Genomic DNA, 22871 nt, shown 5'->3' with positions numbered 1-22871 from the left:
GTTAGCAGCACCAGAGTCCTAGTGGAGATGGATTGTCAGCTGGTTTGGGTGTGTTTTAAGCACCATCTCTTCTAACCCTGCTCAGAGGAGGTCTAAGGTGCTTAGTGATGAAATGTCAGTGGCAGCCCATCTCTGCAACAGTGGTATTGCTATAATATTTCCCTGGTGGAGTCGAGGCTCTAATCTGTCAGTACAAAGCTTCCAATGCTTTGATTTGTAGAAGGTGGGGGTGGGAGGGTGCATTAAGAACAGGTGGGGAGAGAATAGGGAAATCGGGAGAGTGCAGTTACAGTGAAAAAATATACTGCATTTAAAATGTAGTGAGAAGAATGAGCCAATGGTCCTTCCAGCAGAAGATCTCCCCAAAGCCAGGGCCAAGCTTGTCATGTGTGCACCTGGGAATTCAGGAACTGCTGGACTGAGACAGACCTGGAGTCCATCTAGTCCTGGGTCACGTCTCTGAAGTTGGCCAGTGCTAGCTGTCTATACTGTACCTACTGTAATGCCATTTCCTGGTGACGGGGATGGAGATGTCTGTGAATGCAATGAGCAGCTTTTACCTTCAAGTGGGAGGTTTTATCTTAGCCACTGTAGTTTCAAAGACAACTCTTATAAATGCCTAGCTGTGTATTTTAACCCTGCTGGCCCCTTTGTCTCAATTATATCCTGCAGCAGAGAGTTCCACAGATGAATTATGCATGTTATTCTTTTAAGTAGCAGAGGGAAATCCATCAGTCTGTGGGGCTTATTCAAGCGAAACCATTACCGAGCACCATAGGGGAGATGACCAGGGCCGCCCAGAGGATTCAGGGGGCCTGGGGTCTTCGGTGGCAGGGGTCCTTCTGCTACGGGTCTTTGGGGCACTTCGGCGGTGGGTCCCGGAGCGAGTGTAGGACCCGCCGCCAAACTGCCGTCGAATACTTGGAGCGGAAGGAGCCCTCGCGGCCGAACTGCCGCCCGCAGTGGAAGAAGCTCCGGGTCTTCGGCAGCGGGTCCTTCACTTGCTGAAGGACGTGCCGCCGAAGACCCACCGAAAACTCTCGTGGGGGCCCCTGAAAACTCTCGTGAGGGCCCCTGTGGGGCCTGAGGCAAATTGCCCCACTTGCCCCCCCCCCTCTTGGTGGCCCTGGAGATGACTGGTTAGTTCATATCTGTATAGCACTTAGCACGATAGATTCTCTTTCCAGATTGGGCCCTCTAGGCATTGCTGTAATACTGACAGATAGATCTCATAGGAACGCAAACTCTTGCTGCTGTGAGATTAGCACCCGATCAGCTCCTGGGTGCTTGTGGGTATTTCAGGACAGAGAGACTTTCACCAGGCTGGGTATGTTGTAGCCTGCAGTGGCCCATTTAACAACTGCAAAGTCTGAATGTGACTCACAATCCAGGTGAATGTGTGTGTATGTGTGTGTGTGGGGGGGCGTTTATCCCCGGGGTAATGGCAGTGCCTTTAAAAAGCTCCCGGGTAGGAGCTGCTTGCTTGTGAGCAGCTAGGCTCAGTTTTATATTTAGCTGGATACCGTAGTGATTCACCTCCCTGTGCTATCAGGTTACGCCTGGGAGTCAGCCTGCAGAGCAGACCTCTGCTCTCCGGGCTGGGTCCCGTTCATGGGGCGGCCCCTGGAATCCTCCCAGAGCCAGGGGAGATCTCGCTGAGCCTTGGAGAAGCAGCTCCCTTAGGAATCCACTCACTGGGACAGCCAGGGCAAAGCTGCAGGGTCGAGTCCCAAGCTCCACACGCTTCCTGGGGTTTGCTTGTAAAACTTGGGGCGAGGCATGGACACGAACGTGGTGCCCCTGGAGGGGGGCCAGCCCCTCCTGATGGGTCTGAACAGCATCGAGTTCAAGCGTCACCCCAAGGCCGTGAAATCTAAAAAGGCTGTTCTTTTCTTTGAGGTGGAGATCCTGGATGCCAAGACCAGGGACAAGCTGTGCTTCCTGGATAAGGTAGGCCCCTGCCCTGTGCCCTGGGGGCTGGGAGAGGGGGTGGCTGCTGTGGTTATTGTAAAGATGTCCCCTGGGCCCTGAGTCATTTCTCAGTGGGGGTGGGGTTGTCCCTTCCAGAGTGAAGCACGTTCTCCCCTCCCTTAAAACCATCCTGAAACTCCCAGGTTCAGAGACCCTCCTCTGCCTCCCAGCTACAGCCCCAAGGCATGTGGTCATGAGCGATGGGCCAGGTCTCAGCCTTGGGCTTCTGAGCAGGGAGGTTTGGCCACCTCGTCCCAGCAGAAGGAAGATCCTTTGGTGCACCAAGGCCTTTGTCTTTGTCCCCTTATGTGCCTTGAGAGGTGGGTGCTGCCTCTGCTCAGGGCTGGGAGCCCCACTGCCTTGCTGAGCCGGGACTGGGGTTTTCGGTGTGTTCAGAGCGAGCCAGCAGGGGTAGGGACGGTCTTTCAAGCGAGCCAGCAGGGGTAGGGCGGAGGGCTCAGGGGACTGACCGTGGGGGACACAGACGGTTTGAGCCCTTTGCAGGCTGGCCGTCGTTACGCACCTTGGTTGAATTTGCTGGGTCTGGGCCCAGTGCCTAGCAGACAGGCACCAGCATCCCAAAGAGTTGCCAGTGGGAGTGGCCCTCGCTGGCAGCCTGAGCAGAGAGGGAGGGGATGTTGGCGTGGGAACAGGCTCCACTCTGCATGCTGCCCTGGTGCTGCCCAGGCTGTGAGTACACACAGGCTTTCAGGGCTGTAAATCCAGCATCTTGCGTCAGCCTTAATGTAACACAAAATACTCCCATCTGGGGCAGGCTCAGATGCAGGGAGCCCCAGCCATGTGGCTGTGGCACCTTGGCCACATCCGGGGCTGAATTCTCATTCTGAAGAGGAGTAAATACATTCCTGGCCTGCCTGACTTCGCCTGCAGTTCAGGCCTGACCGATTTACACACATGTGGGTTAATTTGCACTGAGCTGGCGGTGTGTGTTGGGGGTTTTCTTAGAAAGAGAACAAAACACAAACTCTCGGTTTCTTTAGTTTAACAAGTGCCTGCAGTCTGAGGTGCTTGGTGGAGTTACAGTGGCTACACAGAATGTAGCCCAGCCTCGTGCAGTGTGGCGGTTTGTGCTGATTCCACCTGCAGCGTGTCGTCCTTCAACCACTTTATCAAATGAGATGGGGAGCCAGCGGGATCTGATGGCTAGAACCTGGGGAGGGAGACTGGGGTTCTAACCTGAGCTCTGCCAAAGCCTTGCTGTGTGATTTGGGCTAGTCCCTTCCCCACTGTGTGCCTCGGTATCCCCCCATAAGATGGGGATAATGCTACTCGCTCGCCTTCATAAAGTACCTTGGTCTGTGCAAAGGTCGGTTCCTCGGAGCAGGGAAGCACCTTCCTGTGTGGTTTGGACACCTAGCACAATGGGGGCCTTGATCCTGATTGTAGCCCCTGGGTGCTGGTGCAGCATGAACAGCGGTAACGATGACAGGCACGTGTTTTTAGCAGGGGTTCGCCATGGGACCAGGCTCCCAGGGAAGGGGTGGATTCTCTGTCTCTTGGTGCCTTCGAGACAGGCTGCCTTTCTGGACGATGCTTTAGCCAGACAAGTTACTGGGCTCAGTGCAGGGTGACTGGCTGCCAGTCTGTGGCCTGTGATAGGCAGGAGGTCACATGAGAGGATCCTGTGGCCTTTTGTGGGCCACCTGCCAGGAGGGTGTGTGGAGTCTCCTCTCCAGCCCAGCTACTAGAAAGAGGTAACTGGCTGTGTGGTCCGTACAGAGGGCTGGGTCCGTGAGAAACTCCTCTACCCGAGAACTGCCACCTCACACAGCATGCCTAGGAAGGAGGCCCAAAGGTGCCGTCCACTGCACTTGTGCTGTTGTTCCCTTCCCAGCCTGTGGATGCCCACATGATCTGCAGCCTAGGTGTAAATACCTCTTCTGCCCCATCACCAGATGCAAAGAGGCTGCAGCGTTTAACCAGACATGCCAGCGCTGCCCAAGCTAACCTTACTGCCATTCCTGTGTGTCCTTCATAGCAGCTGGTGTCAGCTGCCCAGCATCAGAGACCAACTCTCCCAGATCCTGTGAGACTCACTTCTGTCGTGTTTCCTCCCGCCTCCTCCCCCCCTCCCCCCGTTCTGAGCTGTTCCCTTTCCCTCTGGAGACCAATCTTTCTGTCCTGCCACTGCAGATCTTCTCTGTTTCTGCCACCCACCTAGCTGCTTCCCATTTCAAGCCCCACTTCTCTGCTGGCACCCATCAGTCACTGGTGCTTGCCCTTACCAAGCTGAATCCCAAAGCAGGGAGCAGCCTCGTCCATGCCCCCAAATCCTAGCTGAATGGACTGACTGCCAGAGGGTCAGCGATGGCTTGGAGTACCCCAGGGGCTGCCCCTGTGACACCTGCAGTCGCACTGACAGCCGCTGCTGGGGGAGAGATTTTCCCCTGCCTCGGGGAGGGAAGGGCCTCGGTCAGAACCAGAGCCATCCTGCTGGCCGTGCTGACTGAATGTCACCTTGATGGGGCGTCTCCTGGTTGCTGGCTGCCATCTGGGGATCACCAGACACAGCCAGCACCACGAACCTGTGACTCCGTTAGTGTTGCTGCTTTGAAGCGAGCGTCCCCTCGTGTTTTGCAGCATCTTCTCTGCTCAAGCAAAGGAGAGATTAGTTCATGAGCTCGAGCGCTGTCCTGCCAAAGCAGGTTGCTGTGAAGTGTCTTGGGGGCAATGGGTGTTATAACAACCCCTTGCTCTAATCTAGCACTTTTCATGCATAGATCTCCAAGTGCTTTACAAAGGAAGGTCGGGAGCATCATCCCCATTTTACACATGGGGAAACTGAGGCACGGAGCAGGGAAGTGACCCACCCAAGGTCACTCAGCAAGCCAGTGTCAGAACCAGGAGTAGAACCCACAGATGAGCCCCAGTCTAGTGCTCTATCCACTAGGCATCACTGCCTCCCTTGATGTCGGGTGCTTTGGCTAGCTATTGGGGAGGGCTAAAGAGGAAAGATTCCCCCTAAACTCAGCAGGCTTTGAAGTGCAGCAGTGCTGAGGTCAGCCACTGTGCACACAGCACCGTAGGGCCCCCATGCCAACTCTCTCCGGGCCCAATCCTGTGGGCAAACTGGCACTGGTGGTTTAACTTTGTGCCTGGGTGGGTAGGATGCCCCTCTGAATAAACCCGGGGTTAGTTGTAAATCCGTTCAGACTGGCAAGGAGGAAGTGGGTAAACTAAATATAGAGACGTGATTAAAATAATCCTGCGATGGGAGTGATCAGAACTCCTTCGTGTGCCCAAGAGGCTACCAGGGGCATTCAGCAGCAAGGCCTAAATCTCTTCCCTCTGCTGAGCTCTGGGCTGGGCGGTGGCCCCTGAGAATTCACTGCTCCCTTCGCAGGTCACCCACCAAAGCTGGGAAGCGCTGAGTTTCAGACCTCGCTCTGTCATGCCTGCATATGTGGCAACACAGCAGGGATCAACAGTCCAGGATCTCCTGTACCATGCAGGGCACCACACCTTGCAGAGGCGCAGTGCCTGGGATCCCAAACTTGGCTTTTTGTGGGTCCTCTAAAGTGCAGTCTTAAAAAGCGTCCCGCAAAGGGAAATGGGCAGGACCCCTTTTCTCTGCTGCTTTTAATGAAAGGGTGTCTCTGTTCGGTTGAATTATGGGTTAAAAGATTCTGATCTCATCCACTCTGGGAGACTCTGGTTTACTGGGGGTCTGTGGGCGTTGTGACAACCCACGTACCAAGGAAGTGAACTCTGCTTAACGGAGAGGGGAATTAATTCCGAGACTATTTAAAACTCTTTGGCTTTGTGGATACCTCTTCAGTGGAGTCACTTAGGAGAAATAAAATCTCTTCCTCAAAGATTCAGCAGCCCTGGCTCTTAAGCTTAATTGATATTAAGGCCAGCAGGGAGCATTGGATCATTTAGTCTGACCCCCTGTATAACACAGGCCAGGGAATGTCGTCCAGTTCTCTTCATAGTGAGCTCAGTCAATTTGTGTCTGACTAAAGCATCATCCAGAAAGGCCTTCAGTTCTGATCTGAAGAGCTGGAGCATCCACCACTCCCCTTGGGAGTTTCTTCCAATGGCTCCCTAGTGGTTCCTCCGCTTCCCAGCATCTCTGTGAGCAGCACAGACTTGAAGCAGCCCGGCACTGGAAACTAAGACAGGGGAGGACGGCGTCTGAAACTTTCTCCAGCCCGCCCTGGACTTTCCACAGGGCATCGTGAAGTAGCAATAGTGATCCAGCAGGAACATCCTGATGCTGTGGAGGCAGCAGGCCAGTGAAGCCATCAGCCGCCTCCAGAGAGAGAACTCCAAGCAGGTCCCTGCCAGCAATAATGATCAGCCCTCCTGCGAGGAGCCGATCTCCATGTTACAGTGGAAGAACCGAGGCACACAGAGGAGGTCGCACAATGAGTCAGTGGTAGAGCTAGAGAAAGAACCCAGGAGTCCTGATGCCCCCCCAGTCCACTGCTCTCTAACCACTAGCTAACCTTGCCCTCAAAGGAACTGAGGAGTAAATCTTAGTGTTATTTAAAAGGGAGGCTCTGCTCTGAAAATTGGCTGTAAAAATGGCCTTTCCGTACTGCACAGCTCTGTTCCCTGTGTGTGTGTATCGGACGGAGTCAGAGCCCCTGCCAAAAATAAGTTCTGGCTGCTTCTTGCTCCTCTTACCCCTGAAGAGTCAACACAGCTGCGGGAGAGGCAGCTGAAGTCTATGTCTTGTGCATCGTCACCAGCACTGTTCCAATCATTCACGCCTGGACACACCGCTAATGCGTTGGCATGGGCGTTGCTGAGGGCAGTCGCAAAGACGACTAGTGATGCATGAGAAGGAAAGAACCAGCTTGATTCTCTGATCCCAGGAGGCGGGGGGCTAAAGCCATCTTGTGCTGTGAGCCTGTTGGACCTAGAGGCGCTGAGAGATGGTGGCTGTGCGGCTGCATGGGGGCCATCTTACAGAGTCCCTTTTCAAAGCAGAACTGTCCTTTCTGTGGGTGCCAATCTCTTACTGACCTCAACGGCGGTCCTGCCCACAGAACTAGGGCAGGAGATAGCCTTATAGCAGAGCACTCTGCCCAGGATTGGTATGGGGATTGGCTCGGTCCTCCAGCCAGTGCCCCGTTTACTTGGTTTCTTTTCTTTTTTTGCACTGTGCCACGTGATTGAAAAGGCTTTAAGGAACCCATGAGCTCCCACAGCACATTCTGCCTTGCGCTGAATGTGGCTTTATTTTACTTTTCCTGATTGTTGTGTGCCCCCTTTGTCTGGACACACAGAAGTCACTCTCAGGCAGCCGTGTGGCCTAGGTACAAAGGGCAGGGCACTGCCACCTTTTCACTCTGTACCTGCTTCCCCTCCCTGTGTCTGTGTCCCAGTCGGTGAAATGTGGCTGCTGACACTGCCCCACCCAGCTCCCAAGGGTGCTGCAAGGACTGATTGACTAATCCCTGGTTGCAGACGGGGTGCGCTGCAGACGTGCTGTGCATCCTTGTCCATATGAGGAGGATCTCTGATGCTTAGTCACTTTGCTGACTTGTAAATTTCATTAGCCTGGCTGAGTCTAATCCCACATAAAATTGCAGCCAGGCTGGGCTCTTGCCATTGTCTCAGGATGTAAACCCCTAGCCCACGCTCTGGAGTACTCGCATCACAGTCCCGCGAGGGCCAGAATGACTCCTCCTGGCCCCGCAACGAAACGCACAAGTCCAGTTCTGCTCTGAGCAGCTTCGGTTTGTTTGGGTTCCTTTGATTTACACTGGCTGGCTGAGAGCTTTCTCAGGCGGGAGCCAGGTCTCCCCACTGTGGGAGTGGCCGTCAGCTGTTGTAGACACCCTACACCCGCACCTGCTTGGGTTAGCTGGGTTTGCAGTGGGCACAACCTCCTTAAATGTAAGTGTCTGGTCCGGCGGTGATTCACAGAACACCCGTTAGCCCAGGCACTGTCAGCATTTTGGGATCCGCCCAGGGAGGACACTGGGACTGAAGGTGGGAGGGGTCCTAGAGGAACAGAAGGTTCCCAGGAGCTGTGTATGAAAGCTGTCACTCTCAGTGAGGGAAACGGATGAACCAGCGCGAGGTGCAGCAGAGTGCTGATCTGTGACCAGCTTCACCCAACTGCTGATGTGCACAGTAATACGCAGCACTGCCTCGCATCCGACCCACTGCAGAGCGGGACGTGGACTCCATGCCTGCCAGGATTGGGCCCAGAGCTAGCGTGGGAGAACAGCCCTTCCCTTTGAAACCATTGTCCTAACTCGGAGTCTTGCAAACCCTGAGAGCAGCTGTGCTTCAACCGATGTACAGTGACTATCAGAGCAATGGCCTGGTTAGTCCAGTATCCCAGCTGCTTCCGAGAATGGAGCAGGAAACACCCCAGTGGAATTACTTGCCCTTGAAAGAGGTTTCTTCCTGAGCCCTGTGAGTTGGTGCTGACAGCTATTAGATGTGTTATGGTAGCAGCGAGAGGCTTGTTGCATTAATTTACACGGAATAAAGGGGCCCAAAGAATCAAAGGCGTTAACATGACCTGTCATTGTCCCGCATTAAACAACGTTAAACAAGGGGTGGGATTTGGCAGAGACTTCAGCCTGCATAGTACCCTGGCAAACACGCCATTAACAATCCTTTTAACGTTGTATTAAAGATAGAGAAAAGAAGGAAAAACAGTTAAAGCATTTGAAATGTGAAGTAGTAAGCCAGGCTTTCATTTCAACAGCATCCCTTGTTCCCTTCCCCTTTAGCGGGACAGAGTTTTTAGGAGGAAAAACCCTCTTGTCTGACAGTCACTTAGATGGTATCAAAATGGTGATAACCGTCCTTTGGGGGGAAAAGAGAAGAAGTGAGTTAAGAATGGGCTGGAGCAGTTGGTGAAGCTCGATCTCATTTCCTTTACACCAAAACAAGACAAACCCCCAAAAGGGGAGAGAAAAGAATAGCAAAGAGAGAAAATGCAGCTTCGGTCTCTGGGGTTGGCTCTCACTTGTCGCGTCACTGCTGGAGACACACGGGCCCAGCACACGGTCTGATTAGCCACTCCGAGACCTGGCAAACTTGTACCAGCATCGGGCAGTTCAGGGCATTGTGTTTAGTTGCCGCTCTCTGGTCACAGACTCATAGTTGTGTTGCAGAATAAGCAGTTGTGGCCAGCTAAGCCAGACTTTTATTAGACAGCAGGCAAAAGAAGTAAGAGGGGAAAGAGAAGAAATAAGGTGGGGAGGGAGGACAAAGGGTCACATCCCAGGTGGTATTTGGGATTCAGCCAGAGCTGGTGGAATTGGCGATGTCGTCTGGCGTGGTCTAGTCAGGACATCTCTCAGGATCCGGAGTCTCAGGAGATGGTGCGGGTGGCAGCTCACTCAATAGCCAATTTTTTCTCCCCAAAATCTTTCTTTGAGGACCCCAAAGGGAGTGGTGGGTGGAATAGCCCAGCCCCTCATTATTTTGTCCACCGGTTAGACCTGGTTGGTTCACTGAATTCTGGTCCCCCACTTTTCGTGTTTCCCAGGCATGATCTTAACTGTCCTTGAGTTACCTCGGGAGGCCTTTCTGTTTGGATAACTCAGTGTCTCTCTTTTTTTGCACCTTTTCCCATCAGCATATATTGTTGTAGGTTATTGTGACATCTCATGAACTTTTGCTCCCTTTTAGAGAGGAGCTCCCAGTTAGGCCCAATTATTACAAAAGGCCCCAGCTGAGATCAGAGCCCCATTGTGCTGGGTGCTGCACGAACACAGAGGGAGAGAGAGTCCCTGCCCCAAAGAGCTTCCAGTCTAAGTAAACAAGATAGGTTGGGTGAGGAGGAAACAAGCACAGAGCGGGTAAGTGACTGCCCAAGGTCATATGGCAGGTCAGCGGCAGAGCTGGAAATAGAACCCAGGTGGCCTGTGTCCCCACCCTGGTCACTACCACGCGCTGCCTGTACCACACTGCAGCTGGAGGAGAGCTTGTGTATCTGTTTTCTATATACAGAAGCTCAAAGCATCAGGGCACCCTCCAGCCATATCAGACCCTCCCCTGGGGAGCAGTTTGCTGCTGAGCCGTGCCTGGCTGCTGCCACTGAGATCCCTCTAGGGTTTTATTGCTTGCTTTGGATTGGCGGCCAGGTCGAGCTCTTTCCGGCTTGCGCACCATGGTCCAAACTGTTAACCGCATTCCGACTGCGGAATCTCTATTCCTGGGGCAGTGCGAGGCCCAGGGAGAGCCCGGCTCGACCTGCGAAGCTTGCTGGCGCGGGCAGCAAAGAGAGCAAACTATGAAACTGAGCCCGTTGTATCAGCAAGCTCCAGGGGCAAACACAGGGACCCCAGTGCTGCGCTGTCCCTTTGGTCAGAGCCCTGAGGGTCGAGCAGAACCTTGGCAGAGTTCACGGAGTCTCTTCCCAGACCCCGGGTGTAAGGTTATGAGGGCTGGGAAGTCTGTGGCCAAGCTCCTGCTGATGTCCGTGGTAGAGGATCGGGCCCTCACTCTGTGCCCCTGGGTCTGTGGTCACTGCTGTCTGCTTCTCTGCAGGTGGAGCCCAATGCCACCGTCGCCGAGATCAAGAACCTCTTCACCAAGTCCCGTACGTATGGCGTGAGCTTGCTTGTGTCGGCCCTGCCCCCCCTCTTCATCAGACTCCCACCCTCTGCTCACTGCCCCCTCCGAGTGCCGACCTCCATGGCAGTTGAGGGTGCTTAGTGCCCTGCAACACTGGGCCTTTGCACCCGAGCTGCCTGGCATGTCCCATGCGCTAGAGCAGAGCCAGGGCTCAGCTGCAATGGGCGTACGGAGGGGGCCCTTTCTCGAGGCAGCTGAGCACGGACAGACCTTGTGGTTCTCCTGACCTCGCCCCTCGCCAGTGCTGTCTAGTGTCATCCCACTGGGCCCCAGGCCTGGCCTGTGCGGCGGTGGAGCAGGCTGTGCTGTACGCCCCACGAGAGCAGGAAGGTATCGAGTATTCGGAGTGGTAAGGGGAAGGGGAAGAAAAAACAGGTTCCCACGGGAAGCCGCCACTTCTCCTGAAAAATTTTGTTTAGTCAAAAATCCAGTTTTTCGCCAACAGCCAGTTTATGATGGCAGACTTTGACCAGCTTTCTAGTGGGTAGTGAGAAACCTCTGCAGCCTGCGGCGTTTGTAGCACACCCGTCACCACAGCGTCTAGGCCTTGAGATCGCTGTGAGCGAAATGCCTCCTGTGCACTGGGCGAGCACAAAGCGTAGGCACCTCTTGTGTCTCACAGGAGTCCTCAAAATGGGGCATAGCAGGCGTCTGGGCCTTGTGCTGGCTGCCCGCACAGGGGGGCATCCCCTGGCATTTCAGTGCTTGGCCAGTGGGCTTGGAGACCCATCAACAGCGGGAGCCACCAAGGCAGGAGCCAGCCTGTCGCCTTCTGCTCTTAGCAAGGTGCCTAAGTTCCAGCTCAGCCTCGTGAGTCTCCATAACAGCAGCGTGGTTTGGTGCTGATCAGTTGGCACAGTCAGGGATTTTGGAGCCACAGGGGTGATGCCGTTGTCTCTGCTTTTCTCTCCGCAGATCCCCAGTGGTACCCAGCCCGACAGTCCCTCCGCCTTGACCCCAGTAAGTTAGAGCGCCATGTGGGTTCTGACAGCTGTCGCCGCGTCTGTTCCTAGGCGCGCCTCTCCGCTGCTGCTGATCGGGTGCCCCATGGGTGGGGAAAGCGCCTGAGGGGAACACGAGCCACAGGGGCCTGTGGGGCAGGTGCTGACGCTGTTTCGAAGGGCGAGAGATCTGGTCGACCACCAAAGGACTAGGGCTCTAGGAAGACCCAGCGTTCTGGGGAAGGGCCCTGTGGGCTTCCCAGCTTGTACACGGGGGAGAGCGAACCTCTGCGATCACAGTGCTCTGCCCTGCAGCAGGGGCGGTGGTTCATTCTCCACATGGCTTTCATGGGGGTGTCGCTGTGCTGCAGCGAACAGGAGAGCGCGGCCGTGTTTCAGGGGGCTGGGGTCACTCAAGCACGTTGCCATGGAACCAGTGCCAGGGTAGCAGATTGCATCGGCATCCCAGTTGGCGCGGCCCCCCTCCCTTTGCCCTCTCTGAGTCTCCGCTCTCCTTCCAGAGGGGAAGTCCCTGAAGGATGAGGACGTGCTACAGAACCTGCCGGTGGGCACCACGGCTACACTGTACTTCCGGGACCTGGGTGCGCAGATCAGCTGGGTGACGGTGAGCAGTGGCAAAGGTCTGCCTGAGAAAGCCCCCCCTGCCCATAGCACCCCCCTGTGCTCACAGCGCGCTCTGCCTTTCAGGTCTTCCTCACTGAGTACGCTGGGCCCCTGCTTATCTACCTGCTCTTCTACTTCCGAGTGCCCTTCATCTACGGCCCCAAGTATGACTTCACCTCCAGCAAGCACTCGGTCGTGCAGTGAGTACCCGTGACTGCGTCTGCTTAGCCTGCACTGGGGCTATGCCCTGGGATCTGGGTCTTCTCCTGAGCTGTTGGGGGCAAAGACCCTGTAGAAAACCTGAGCCCTAGGAAAACAAACAGATGGGACGTCATTGCAGACACTGGATATTTAGCACATGGACAGGCCACGGAGAGGGACTGGGAACTGCCGAGTGCTCTGAGCTGTTGCACCGGAAACCCAGTTGATTCCTGGCAGGAGGGAACAGTTTAAGATCCCCAGAGCATCTCCTTGTGGCTTATCAAGGGAGCTCTGCTTTAGACTCCAGCATGGCCCCCATCCAGCCCTGCTGGCGAGGAGCCTTCGGGGGAGCTGGCAGGTGCTCTCTGTTGGGACGCAGGGGACTTGCCTGCTCAGAAAAATTCCCTAGTGGGGAATGTACCCCCAGCCCATATCCCGGAGGCATTGGTACCCACTTGCACCCTTGTGCCTTCCCTTCCAGCCTGGCCTGCATCTGCCACTCGTTCCACTACATCAAGCGCCTGCTGGAGACCATCTTTGTCCATCGGTTCTCGCACGGGACGATGCCCTTGCGCAACATCTTCAAGGTGAGCGGGGTGGAGGGACAGCACCGGGCAGACAGCAGGGCCTGGGGGCAGGTGAAGTGAAGTGAGGTTCGGGGGCTGGGGCAGCGGCTGCCTGGGGGATCCCTTTGACTCGTCTCGTTAGTGGAGCCTGTATTAAAAGAGCATTTCCTGATTTGTCTCTAGAATTGCACATACTACTGGGGCTTTGCAGCCTGGATGGCGTATTACATCAACCACCCGCTGTACACCCCGCCAAGTAAGTGACCCCTCGCCACTGCCTTGCTGCTCTCTGTGCCCTAGAGGGCGCTGTGCGATTCCAGCCCTTCTCTCTGACTGACAGATCGCCTGAAGAGCTGTCCTTCCTTTTCCACTGCCTTACTTCAGCGCCCTCTCCCCCCCGCCCCCCCCCCCCTCCATGAAAGATGTGCGGGTATGCCACAATGCACAGCGGCTGCCGCACAACACTCCGTTTTCCCACAAGGCAGTGTGTCTGCATGGCAGGTGGAAACACTGGGATCCTACCCACCGTGCACCATACCTTTGCTGATACAACCATGTGGTCACAAGGCACAAGCAGTCGAGTGTGACCACATGCCGCAGAGATAGTTGTGTCTTAGCACTGTGCCGGCAGACCTGCCCTGGCCCAGCTGCTTAGCATAGCCAAGGTCTTAGAGACATGGGGCAAGTCCAGGCTTCAGGCTTGTCTGGCTTGTGTCTCTGCAGGACGTAGTGGTGACTCGGAGGTGTGGGTTGAGAGCACTGTCAGCCCTGAATGAAGGGGGCTGCATTGTTAACACAGGGATTTTCTCCCAAATATGCTAATGAAATAGTTGTGAGTTAGAGCAAACACAGCCCAAGCTGGGATAAATGGCTGGGAGCTGAACTCTGCCTGGGAATAGGGTGCAAACGTTTAACAAGGGGGGTAACTGTCCCGTGGAACGACTCGCTCAGCGGCACGTGGAGACTTCAAACCTTGGACGAGTTTCTCAAAGCTCCGCTGTAGCTCGGTCACGAGTTCTGGGCCAGGTGCTGGTGCAGGGGGAGGGTCTCTGGCCTGGGCTAGGCAGGGGTCAGTCTGAATGGGCAGAACGGTTCCTCCTGGCCCTGAAATCTGAGACGTCAGTTTTAAACAAATGGGCGAAAAATTGTTTCCCTCTCAGTCTCGTTTCCTTGGCATCTCTAGTCGTAAACTCCCTCACTCCCCAGCGCCCCTCTGGGGATCAGACCTGACAAGCAGCAGCCAGTGTTTTGTTTAATTAAAGGCCTTTTGTCCCTTCCTGCATCGTAAAGGGTTAAAAACCCAAATGAACAAGCCCACACTCTCCTGCTTTGCATGTCACCTTCCATCGAACCTTCCGCCACTCCTGCAGCAGCCCGTGACCTCGATTCCTTCCCTTCATCTCCATGCGCTGATATGAGTGTGGTCCAGCCGCCCCACGGCGTCTTGTACCGTACCCCCTGCCCAGCGACTTCACCCCCCTTTGCTCATTCATGTTCATTACTCTAGCTGGCTCTAACCCTGGAAGAAGTGGGCCCCCCGGGACTGCACTGCCCTCACCCTTAGAGAGGAGGGGTGAGCAGGGAAGGTCGCCGCGCTGCCCGGCTCTGGATATGCACCGGCCCTAGGGGTGTTCAGCTGGTATCTTTCATGGGCACTTAACAGATCCACCCCACCCTTGCTATGAATTTTTTGTTTCTGTCCGAGCCATTATTGCAGTAGGGCCTACGAACACCAAAGCCGCGCGCTCCCCCTGCTGACCATGTGCTAGCACGTTCCCTACGCAGACACCAAGCTCTGACTCTGTAAACCCACCCCTAGCGCCCCGTGAGATGAGTGTTCTTCCCCCCGTCCCCCGTGCCAGGCTAACCTCTGCCCTTCCCCTCCCCCACAGCCTACGGAGACGAGCAGGTCAAGCTGGCGCTCATTATATTCCTGGTAAGAACTGCCAGTGGCAGGGAGGGGAGCAGGGAAGGAGGCTGCTCAGCTGGGCTTGGGCAGGAGTGCCAAGGGGGGTACTCCGGGGGTGTGCCCACTGGAGATGGGCGTGTGTGCGAAAGTGGGGGGGAATGAGGGTGCCAGAGTGTGGGGCTGGGGAGAGGGAGGGATGAGGGTGCCAGGAGGATGGGTGGCGGGTGGCACAGCTCTGTGCTGCCACTGCAAGAGTGCTGCCAGCCAATGCCCTTCCAGGCCCACGCCCCTCTGAGCTGATGGGGGATCCTGCCACTGCAAGGGGGGTTGAACCCCCAGCCAGGGAGAGGGAAGGGGGTTGCTGGGACCCAGGGCACTGATCGCTCCTCTGCTTCCTCCCCAGTTCTGCCAGCTGGGGAACTTCTCCATTCACATCGCTCTGCGGAACCTGCGGCCGGCGGGTGAGTGGGGGCGGGGCCCCGCTGGCCCTCCAGGGCTTTAGTTGCTCAGGGGTGACCGGCCAAGGATGGTCAGTCCGAGGGCAGCCCGAGGGTGGGGGCAGGGTCTGCTTGTATCCCTGGCTGAGGTATGGGGATTGGGAGCGCGCTCTGGGTCCGGGGCATAGTCTGAGTGAGAATCTATCCCCCCATGCCCCTGGCTCCCTTCACAGAGGGTTCTCCTCCTTGCTCTCTGTCCTCCCACCTCTCCAGGGTCTTGCTAATGTTTAATGTAAGAAACACAGGAGAAAACCCCCTCTCTTCCTCAGGCCCCCTATAAGCATCCTAGGGGGCAGAGACGGGCAGCGATAGACAAGTGTCTCGCTAAACCCCCACGGCTTTCCCGGGTTGCGGAGGACACCTGCGTTCCCAGTGCAGACGCCTCCGTCTGGGCGCTGGTGGCTCCAGTGACTGGTTCATAGCAGTGTCTGGAACAGCCTGGCTGGCAGATCCTCCGTCTCCAGGCACAACCACCGTGGAGGCCTCAGCCTCTCTGGGCAGGACGTGGCACCCTGACTGGGATGTGGCTGTCCCAGATGTGTGTAGTCCCAGCAGCCGGGGAGGGGGTGGGGGAACTTTCTGAATGAGTCCTGGCCAGCCTGGCACCCTGCCTCTTTACTGCCCCATCAGCCCCATGTGTCAGATCAGCCCCGATGGTGCCCAGTGCAGCAGGGCGGGGATGGGGGAACATGCCGTTGCCTCAGGCTCCAGTGGGCTGCAGGAAGCACTGGCCTGTGTGTGAGTGGAGATCTGACGCACCACACCGGGGTGCTGCAGCAGCATCTCCCAGAACGGTGTCTGACAGGGCTGTCTCCCCAGTTCCCGACGAAAGCATTGCTCATGCGAAATAAATCATGCTGGATTTCTGCTTCTCTCCCTCCCAGGCTCCAAGACTAGGAAGATCCCATACCCCACCAAGAACCCCTTCACGTGGCTCTTCCTGCTAGTGTCATGTCCTAATTATACCTATGAGGTGAGCCCCGCCCCACCAGTCCCCCCGCCAGCAGCAAACTGGCGAGTTCCCTGAGTCAAGGACTGCCTGGCACCAGCCCGCCCTGGTCCACAGATCTTGTTCCTGGTCTCCATGAGCTGCAGCTGCCTCCCTGAGACAGGCAGCTAGAGAGTGACCTTCTATCTGCCTCCTGCTTGCTGTTAATTAATAACGAGCTTGTGTTCCTCATCCACATGGGGGCCCCAGACTCCACAAACTGTCTGTCTGTGTATGATCTCCGCTCTATTGGAACATCAGTGTTCATCCCAGAAATGCAACCGTCTCTGGGGTGGAACTCAGCAGCGGCTTGGCTTAGCCACACAGCTGAACCCGTTAGGGCAGTAAGCCAAGGAGAATGCCCTTGTCTAACTGAAACTGCAGGGGGAATTCAGAAGGTGGCAAGACTTGAATTTGACTGGGAAACCGGGAGTTAACAGCCCTGCTTTTGGGAAAAGTGTGTGTGTTAAGAAATAGCTGGGACCTCGCACCCCTAATGCTATGCTAAGACATTGGGGTCAGCCCTGACTGAGAAGGGAGAGTGCCCCCTACTCAACTTCCCACCCCACTCCCTGCCAGACGGCCCCCCCCAGTGCCACACCGGGGTCAGCCCTGACTGAGAAGGGAGAGCGCCCCCTACTCAACTTCCCACCTCACTCCCTGCCAGACGGCCCCCCCAGTGCCACACTGGGGTCAGCCCTGACTGAGAAGGGAGAGCGCCCCCGGCTGAGCTCCCCGCTCTGCTCCCTGCAGGACAGCGCCCCCTCGCACTGTACTGGGATCAGCGCTGACAGAGAGCAGAGCACCCCCGGCTGAGCTCCCCGCTCTGCTCCCTGCAGGACAGCGCCCCTATTAAATCAGCAGCAGCCATTAGCAATCACCTGTGCTCTGCCTGGCCCAGCCCTGCATAGCTCCTGGCGACATGGCAACAAATGCCCAGCTTGGCACCACCAACAAAGCCACGGGCCTGAAGCCGGCTCCAACTCGGCAGTGTTGGTGATGCTCACGAGGGGTTTGGGTGTTCAGGGGGGCTGTACCTTCAGCCAGCTCTGGGCTGCCGAGAGCGCGTCCCTTTGCTGGAGTGCCACTCACCCACCAGGAAGGGACCATTCCCTGCCCGGGCTGGCAGCCGCCTCGTGTGTGCCCAGCCACCCCTTCCTCCAACTCAACTGCTGCCAGGGCTGGGGACTCCCCATTGCTGGGGAGACCAGGTCCCCCGACTGCCCTGATCCCTGGTATAGGTGAGGGGGTGAAAGCTCCCCCTGCCAGTCCCATCATCCCCAGCACCCTTATTCCTGCCCTAGCGTCTCCCTCCCCATAGGGGGCACAGTGTGAGGGAAAGATTTCCCTTGGGAACTGGCCCCTTTGACGCCACTTTCCTTCCAGCCCCTGGGCATTAGGTCACCCCTCCAGGGGGGCACCCGCACCCCCAGTGCTGGACAGCCCCTCCCCATGAGGGTCTGAGATTGCTCAGCTCTCAGGGTCTGGGCGGGCCTGGCCTCCCTGCCATTTGAGTCCGCGTTAAGGAAGGCATGGCAGGCTCCTCACAGAGAATGCAGTAGATGCAGGCGTGCTGGGCCTGTGCCCATTCGGAGGGAGCCCTTCACCGGCTGGGCCGGAGTCCCTGCCTCCTACTGCCACGTACGCTCTGGGCATGCGGCTTGGGTTAATAATGCGTGGTGGCTGGGGGCACTGCTCTGTGTCACAGGGTCTGCAAGCCCCTGCTCACAACAGCCCAGGTCTAGCAGGGGGTTGCAGGTCAGGATAGAGGGGCACTGGCAGAGCTGGGCAGTGGAGGGAACCCAGGGTTGGGGTTGAGGGGCACTGGCAGAGCTGGGGGAGGGAAGCCCAGGGCAGGAGCAGCAGGTGGGCACTGGAATGGGGTTGCCAGCATTAAATGCATGCCTCGCTGGTGAAGTCCTGCTTGGCCGAGGCAGCAGGCTGAGGTGCCCTGCTGGAGCCCAGGATGTGCCTGTCACAGGGCCCGGGCAGAGGCCAGTCCATCTTCCCACGGTCATTCTCCCTGCCCATGAAGGCCTCAGAGCTGGGGCCTGGCAGGGGCCCTTCGCGTGGAGGCGAGTGCAGGGAGTCTTAGCGGCCGTGTCACCGTGCCCCTCCCCCTTGGGCCAGGGCTTGGATTGCACAGCTCAATTGTCTTCCCCCCCCCCTCGCCCCCTCACTCCAGCTCAGGTACGATAAAAGCCCCAACATGGGCTGCTCACCTGGGCGCCCCTAGTGGGGGGGTAGATCTGCTGCTGTGCTGCAAATGGCTCAGTGAACTTGAATGAGCGCCCCCTGTCTGTGAGTGAGCGCCACTTGCCAGGCCTGGCCTCCTCTGTGCCATGCGGGGGCGGGTTCTGCCCAGCCCCTTGCTTCCCCAGCGCTAACTGCAGCTGCTTCTCTTCCAGGTGGGCTCCTGGATCGGCTTCGCCATCATGACTCAGTGTCTCCCAGGTGAGTGCGGTGTGGGGGAAGGAGCCAGGGCACAGGGACGCCACATTGTCTCCTCACAACATCCGGGGGGCATGGGCCAGGCGGGTCTTGCCTTCTTGCTGCCAGGGCCACCTATCCCTGTTCTGTGGGAACAATAAGCCCCTACATGGCCAGCAATATGGCTCCCAGCATGTCACAGAGATCATCTCCCTCTCACAGGGGGAAACCGAGGCACAGGTAGGCCAAGGCACCTGCCCGAGCCGTTGTCGTAGACGGGGAATAGAATCCAGGAATCCTGGCTCCCAGCCCTGCCCACTTGACCACACTCAAGGAGTTTGGTGGGTGTCAGCCCAGTTCCTGGCTGGCCGGATGAGCTGGGTTCACAGCCCGGCTCCCTGCACTCGAGGCTCGTCCTGGTGCCCAGCACTGAGGGACCCGCCCCGGTCTGCGGGGAGTAGGCAAAGCAAAGACTGCAGCGTGAGCTGCCCTGCAGCCGAGGTGTGAGCTGCTTTCCCTGGCATTCGCTGGCTGCCTTTTCCCGGGAGTGGCACCGCCCAGGGGCCTCCAGCCTATCAGGCGGGAGCCCCCTGCTGCTTCCTCGGGGAAATGCAGGTACCTCATCTTGTGCAACATCTGGTTCTTGGTCCCCTTGGAGGGGGGGGGGGGAGCCAGTGGTGGGGGCTGGCCCGAGGGGGCAGCTCTCATTTTAGGCCCGAGCCGAACCAGATCCAGGCCCAAGTGAGTCGAGTCCTTTTTCCAACCTGACCTAACCTGACCCTTCGCCCTGAACCTGAGTCAGTGTCGCTGCCTCCTCCAGCCGGGAGCGGGAGAGGTTGGCTGTCAGCTGGGCCCAGGGCACTTGGCACCATGACTGTGAACCTGGGTCCTGCCAGCCCTTACTGCAGTGTGAGAGGCGCTGTGACTTGTGGGTGCCCGCACAGCACAGCGAGGAGCGGGCCCCGGGGCACGCAGTCATGCCAACCCCCGTGGCAAGAGGAGAGCTGACCCGCAAGGTCCTATTTACCTACCCAACCCCTGGGGGGGGGCCAAGGGAGTGCCCCCCCTAAATTCCTCACCGCTTTCCTCTCTGCCCACAGTGGCCCTGTTCTCTCTGGTCGGCTTCATCCAAATGACCATCTGGGCGAAGGGGAAGCACCGTAGCTACCTGAAGGAGTTCCGGGACTACCCACCCCTGCGCTCGCCTATCGTCCCCTTCCTGCTCTGAGCCGTGGGGGCTGCTGGGGCTTCGTGTATCTGTGCAGTCCAGGGAGGAGCCCACCCCCCACATCTGGCCAGCTGGCACAGGGCTCGGGGGAAGCTGCGCAAACTCACCCAACTCCTCACTGCTGGGTTTCTGCAGCTGCCCCTGTGCTCCCTTGGGGGGGGCCACCCCCACCCCCCCCAGGGAAGCCAACACCCAGCCCTGCTCAGGGCCGATGCTCTCCTCCCGCTGCGCCATGCACCCAGATCTACAGCCCTGCCTAACTGGAAATTAACCCAGGGAGAAGCTGGAGCTGCCTGTGGCTGGATGCAGCCACTCAGAGCTGTGGCCTGGAGGGAAGGACCCTGGCCCCAGGCACCTGCCAACGCAGCCTGATCCCAGAGGGGCTGAGCGCTCGTGCCCCCGGTGGAGCTGGTGGGAGTGGCAGGTGCTCAGCCCCACCGGAGACCAGGTACCAGCTCAGGATCATAGGTGCCTCCTTTCAGGCTCCTGAGCAGGAAGAGAACTCCTTTCCTGGGTCACATCTCCACGGCAGGGCCTCAGGGGGCGAGTCCTGGGCTGGGGCATGGGCCCTGTTCAGCACCCCTCTCCTTCGAAAGCTGCCCAGGGGCTGCTGCAAGACACAGCTGGGCTCTGGCTTCTGCCCTGCACCCCAGGCTGCTGGTAGCTGAGGCTGGCAGGGTCTGGTCAGGCCCCCAGCCCCAGGCTGCCTTTCCCATGTGCCCTGCTGGCCCAGCTGTTAAGGGCATCAGACCCATGGGCAGCGAGTTTGCAGATGAGTCTGTTTAGAATGGTGCTGGCACAAGCGGGAGTCAGGACTAAGGCATGTTGGGGGGGGTGGTGGTGGTGTGGGGCAGAAGTGAGCCAGGAGTGGGGTGACGAGAGAAAAGGGAAGGGCACTAGCACTGTGTAGGGAAAGCCAGGGGCAGCAGGTCAGGAGTGTGGGGCACTGGCAGGGCTGAGGGGGCAGGGGCAGGCTTGAGGGGCAGTAGCAGGGCTGTGGGGGGGAGCTCAGCTGGCAGCTGCTTGACTCAAGCCAGCACCGTTAATTGTAAGCACAGTAAAGTTTTTTCTTTTGTACCATTCTTCTGTTCCGTACTTCCCCGGGCTGCTGAGCGGCTGCCCTGGCCCGCCGGCCCAGGCTGTAGCTCAGGCCTGGCTCTGCCGGGATGGCAGGGGGCAGAGCAGGCTATTCTAATAAAGACGTGGGGTGAGGCCCTTCCTGGGCCCAGCCCAACTCCCTCCTGCACTGGCTCCTTGGCAGCTTCTGTCTCCTTTGCTCTTACTGCGTGTGACTGCGGGGGAGAGAGGGGCGGCCCTAACTTCCCTGCCCTGGGGGCTTGGCGCATGTTGGACAGGGCACAGGGCCCTGCGGGGAGGGCTGGGCTAGGTCACCCATCACTGGGAGGAGTCCTGGGGTCCCAAGGAGAGAAACCAAGGGGGCAGGGAGGGCAGAGACTGGCCATGGGCCAGGCTCTCCTCTCTGAATGGCTACCCCTGGAGCTCTGCGTCTCCCAGGGGGGCTGTGCCTAGGACAGGGGCCGCCCTGGGTGCCACCACACCTTCCACTGCAGCATGAACACACCACTGCCCCCGTGCCCAGGATTCCCTGCCGCTGAGCCAGGCTCGCTTCCTTAGGCCGCTACCCAAGTAGGACTGAGAACGGCCCTGCCCCAGCACAGGAGCTGCAGTGAGCCTCTGCCCAAGCGTGTGTCCAGGATCGTTCTCCCTGTCCAAGTGCCAGCAATAAACCAAGCCAGCCCCTGTCCAGCCACGTCTTATTGCTCCCCCCACCTCGACAGAGGGGATCAGCGGGGCTCCAGGTGTGTGGGGTGCTCTTTGCACAGCCACTCCCCCTGTCACTGAATGGCAGGCACTGCACCCCACCTAAGGGCTGGTGCCATCTATTGCCCCCTGCACCCAGCCATACAGCACAGCTGGGGAGGGGCAGCTCGGGTTTCTTTGTACACAGCAGCGACTCGTGCCCATTGCCCAAGCCACTCTGCCCTCTGCTGCTGGCAGACGTCTCTCCAGCGTGTGGGGAAGAGAGCAAGAAAACAAGCCCCATGGGTAGGTGCAGCACACCCTAGATTCTCCAGAGCTGTAGAAGTCCAAGCAGCTGCCAGCATACTGCCCCCAAAGGGCAGGGGTGTGACAAATCCTGCCCCCCCCATAGCTGTGCCAACCTAACCCCCGTTGTGGACACAGCTAGCGTGACTGTCACTCCCTGGCTGTAGCGCGTGTTGCCGTTACAGGGCTGAAGCTGTGCCATGGCAGCACGGACATGGCCTCAGCCCCAAAGCTCCCCAGACGGACAGCAGCGAGCGTGAGCAGGCTCCCCGCAAGGAGAAGGGGCAGCGGGTAGATTCCCAGCACTGGCTGCCAGGGCAGGAACTGAGCCAAGCCCCGTGGGAGCTGGAACTCACAGCAAAGAGCCCGAGCGCGTCTGGCGCTGTCTGAGCCCAGCGGAGCTCGGCCGTGCTGAGGGTCAGAACTCGGCAGCCATAGGGTGCTGCACACGTGTCGCAACCACACACACTCCATCCCTGGGAGGGAGCCGAGCATCACCCTGCTCACAGAGGGGGGAGAAGGTGGGGGTAGCCCAGGGACGCCTGGCTCTAGTCCCTAGACCCTATCCCCCTCCCAGAGCAGGACCACCACCCAGGAGCAGTGTTCCCTCTAATATTTTACATCCATGTACGGAATGAATTTTGTTATGTGCACCAATATAGAGGTGATTGGTGCACATAACAAAATTCATGCGGGGGTGGGGCCGAGGGGTTCGGACTGTGGGAGGGGGCTCAGGGCTGGGGCAGAGGGTTGGGGTGTGCAGGCTCTGGGGTGGGGCCAGGGATGAGGGGTTTGGAGTGGGCTTAGGGCTGGGGCAGAGGGCTCCGGCTGGGGGTGCAGGGTCTGGGGTTGAGCCGGGGATGAAAGGCTTG

The 22871-nt window shown here is 57.9% G+C and overlaps 1 protein-coding gene across 1 annotated transcript; it reads left to right on the top strand.

Annotated features, from left to right (window-relative positions):
• Positions 1–1577: 1577 nt before the first annotated feature.
• TECR (trans-2,3-enoyl-CoA reductase) lies at positions 1578–21176 on the top strand. Its single transcript, XM_024203046.2, has 12 exons — positions 1578–1950; positions 10462–10513; positions 11464–11508; positions 12011–12114; positions 12198–12313; positions 12796–12901; positions 13064–13136; positions 14773–14816; positions 15193–15250; positions 16171–16259; positions 18683–18728; positions 19805–21176. Exons 1-12 carry the CDS (start codon positions 1780–1782, stop codon positions 19930–19932), a joined length of 1032 nt encoding a protein of 343 aa, XP_024058814.1. The 5' UTR covers positions 1578–1779; the 3' UTR covers positions 19933–21176.
• The last annotated feature ends 1695 nt before the right edge of the window (positions 21177–22871 follow it).

This window comes from Terrapene carolina, unplaced genomic scaffold (assembly GCF_002925995.2).
Source record: "Terrapene carolina triunguis isolate 2854851 unplaced genomic scaffold, T_m_triunguis-2.0 Scaffold450, whole genome shotgun sequence".
NCBI lineage: Eukaryota > Metazoa > Chordata > Testudines > Emydidae > Terrapene > Terrapene triunguis.
This window is presented reverse-complemented; position numbering and strand designations above follow the sequence as displayed.

Bases quoted from the DNA above. Each gene is read 5' to 3' on its own strand.
- TECR (XM_024203046.2), top strand. From the start codon at position 1,780: ATGGACACGAACGTGGTGCCCCTGGAGGGGGGCCAGCCCCTCCTGATG. The intron at 12,902-13,063 runs GTGAGCGGGGTG...ATTTGTCTCTAG, and splicing joins CCTTGCGCAACATCTTCAAG to AATTGCACATACTACTGGGG. The intron at 16,260-18,682 runs GTGAGCCCCGCC...CTTCTCTTCCAG, and splicing joins GTCCTAATTATACCTATGAG to GTGGGCTCCTGGATCGGCTT.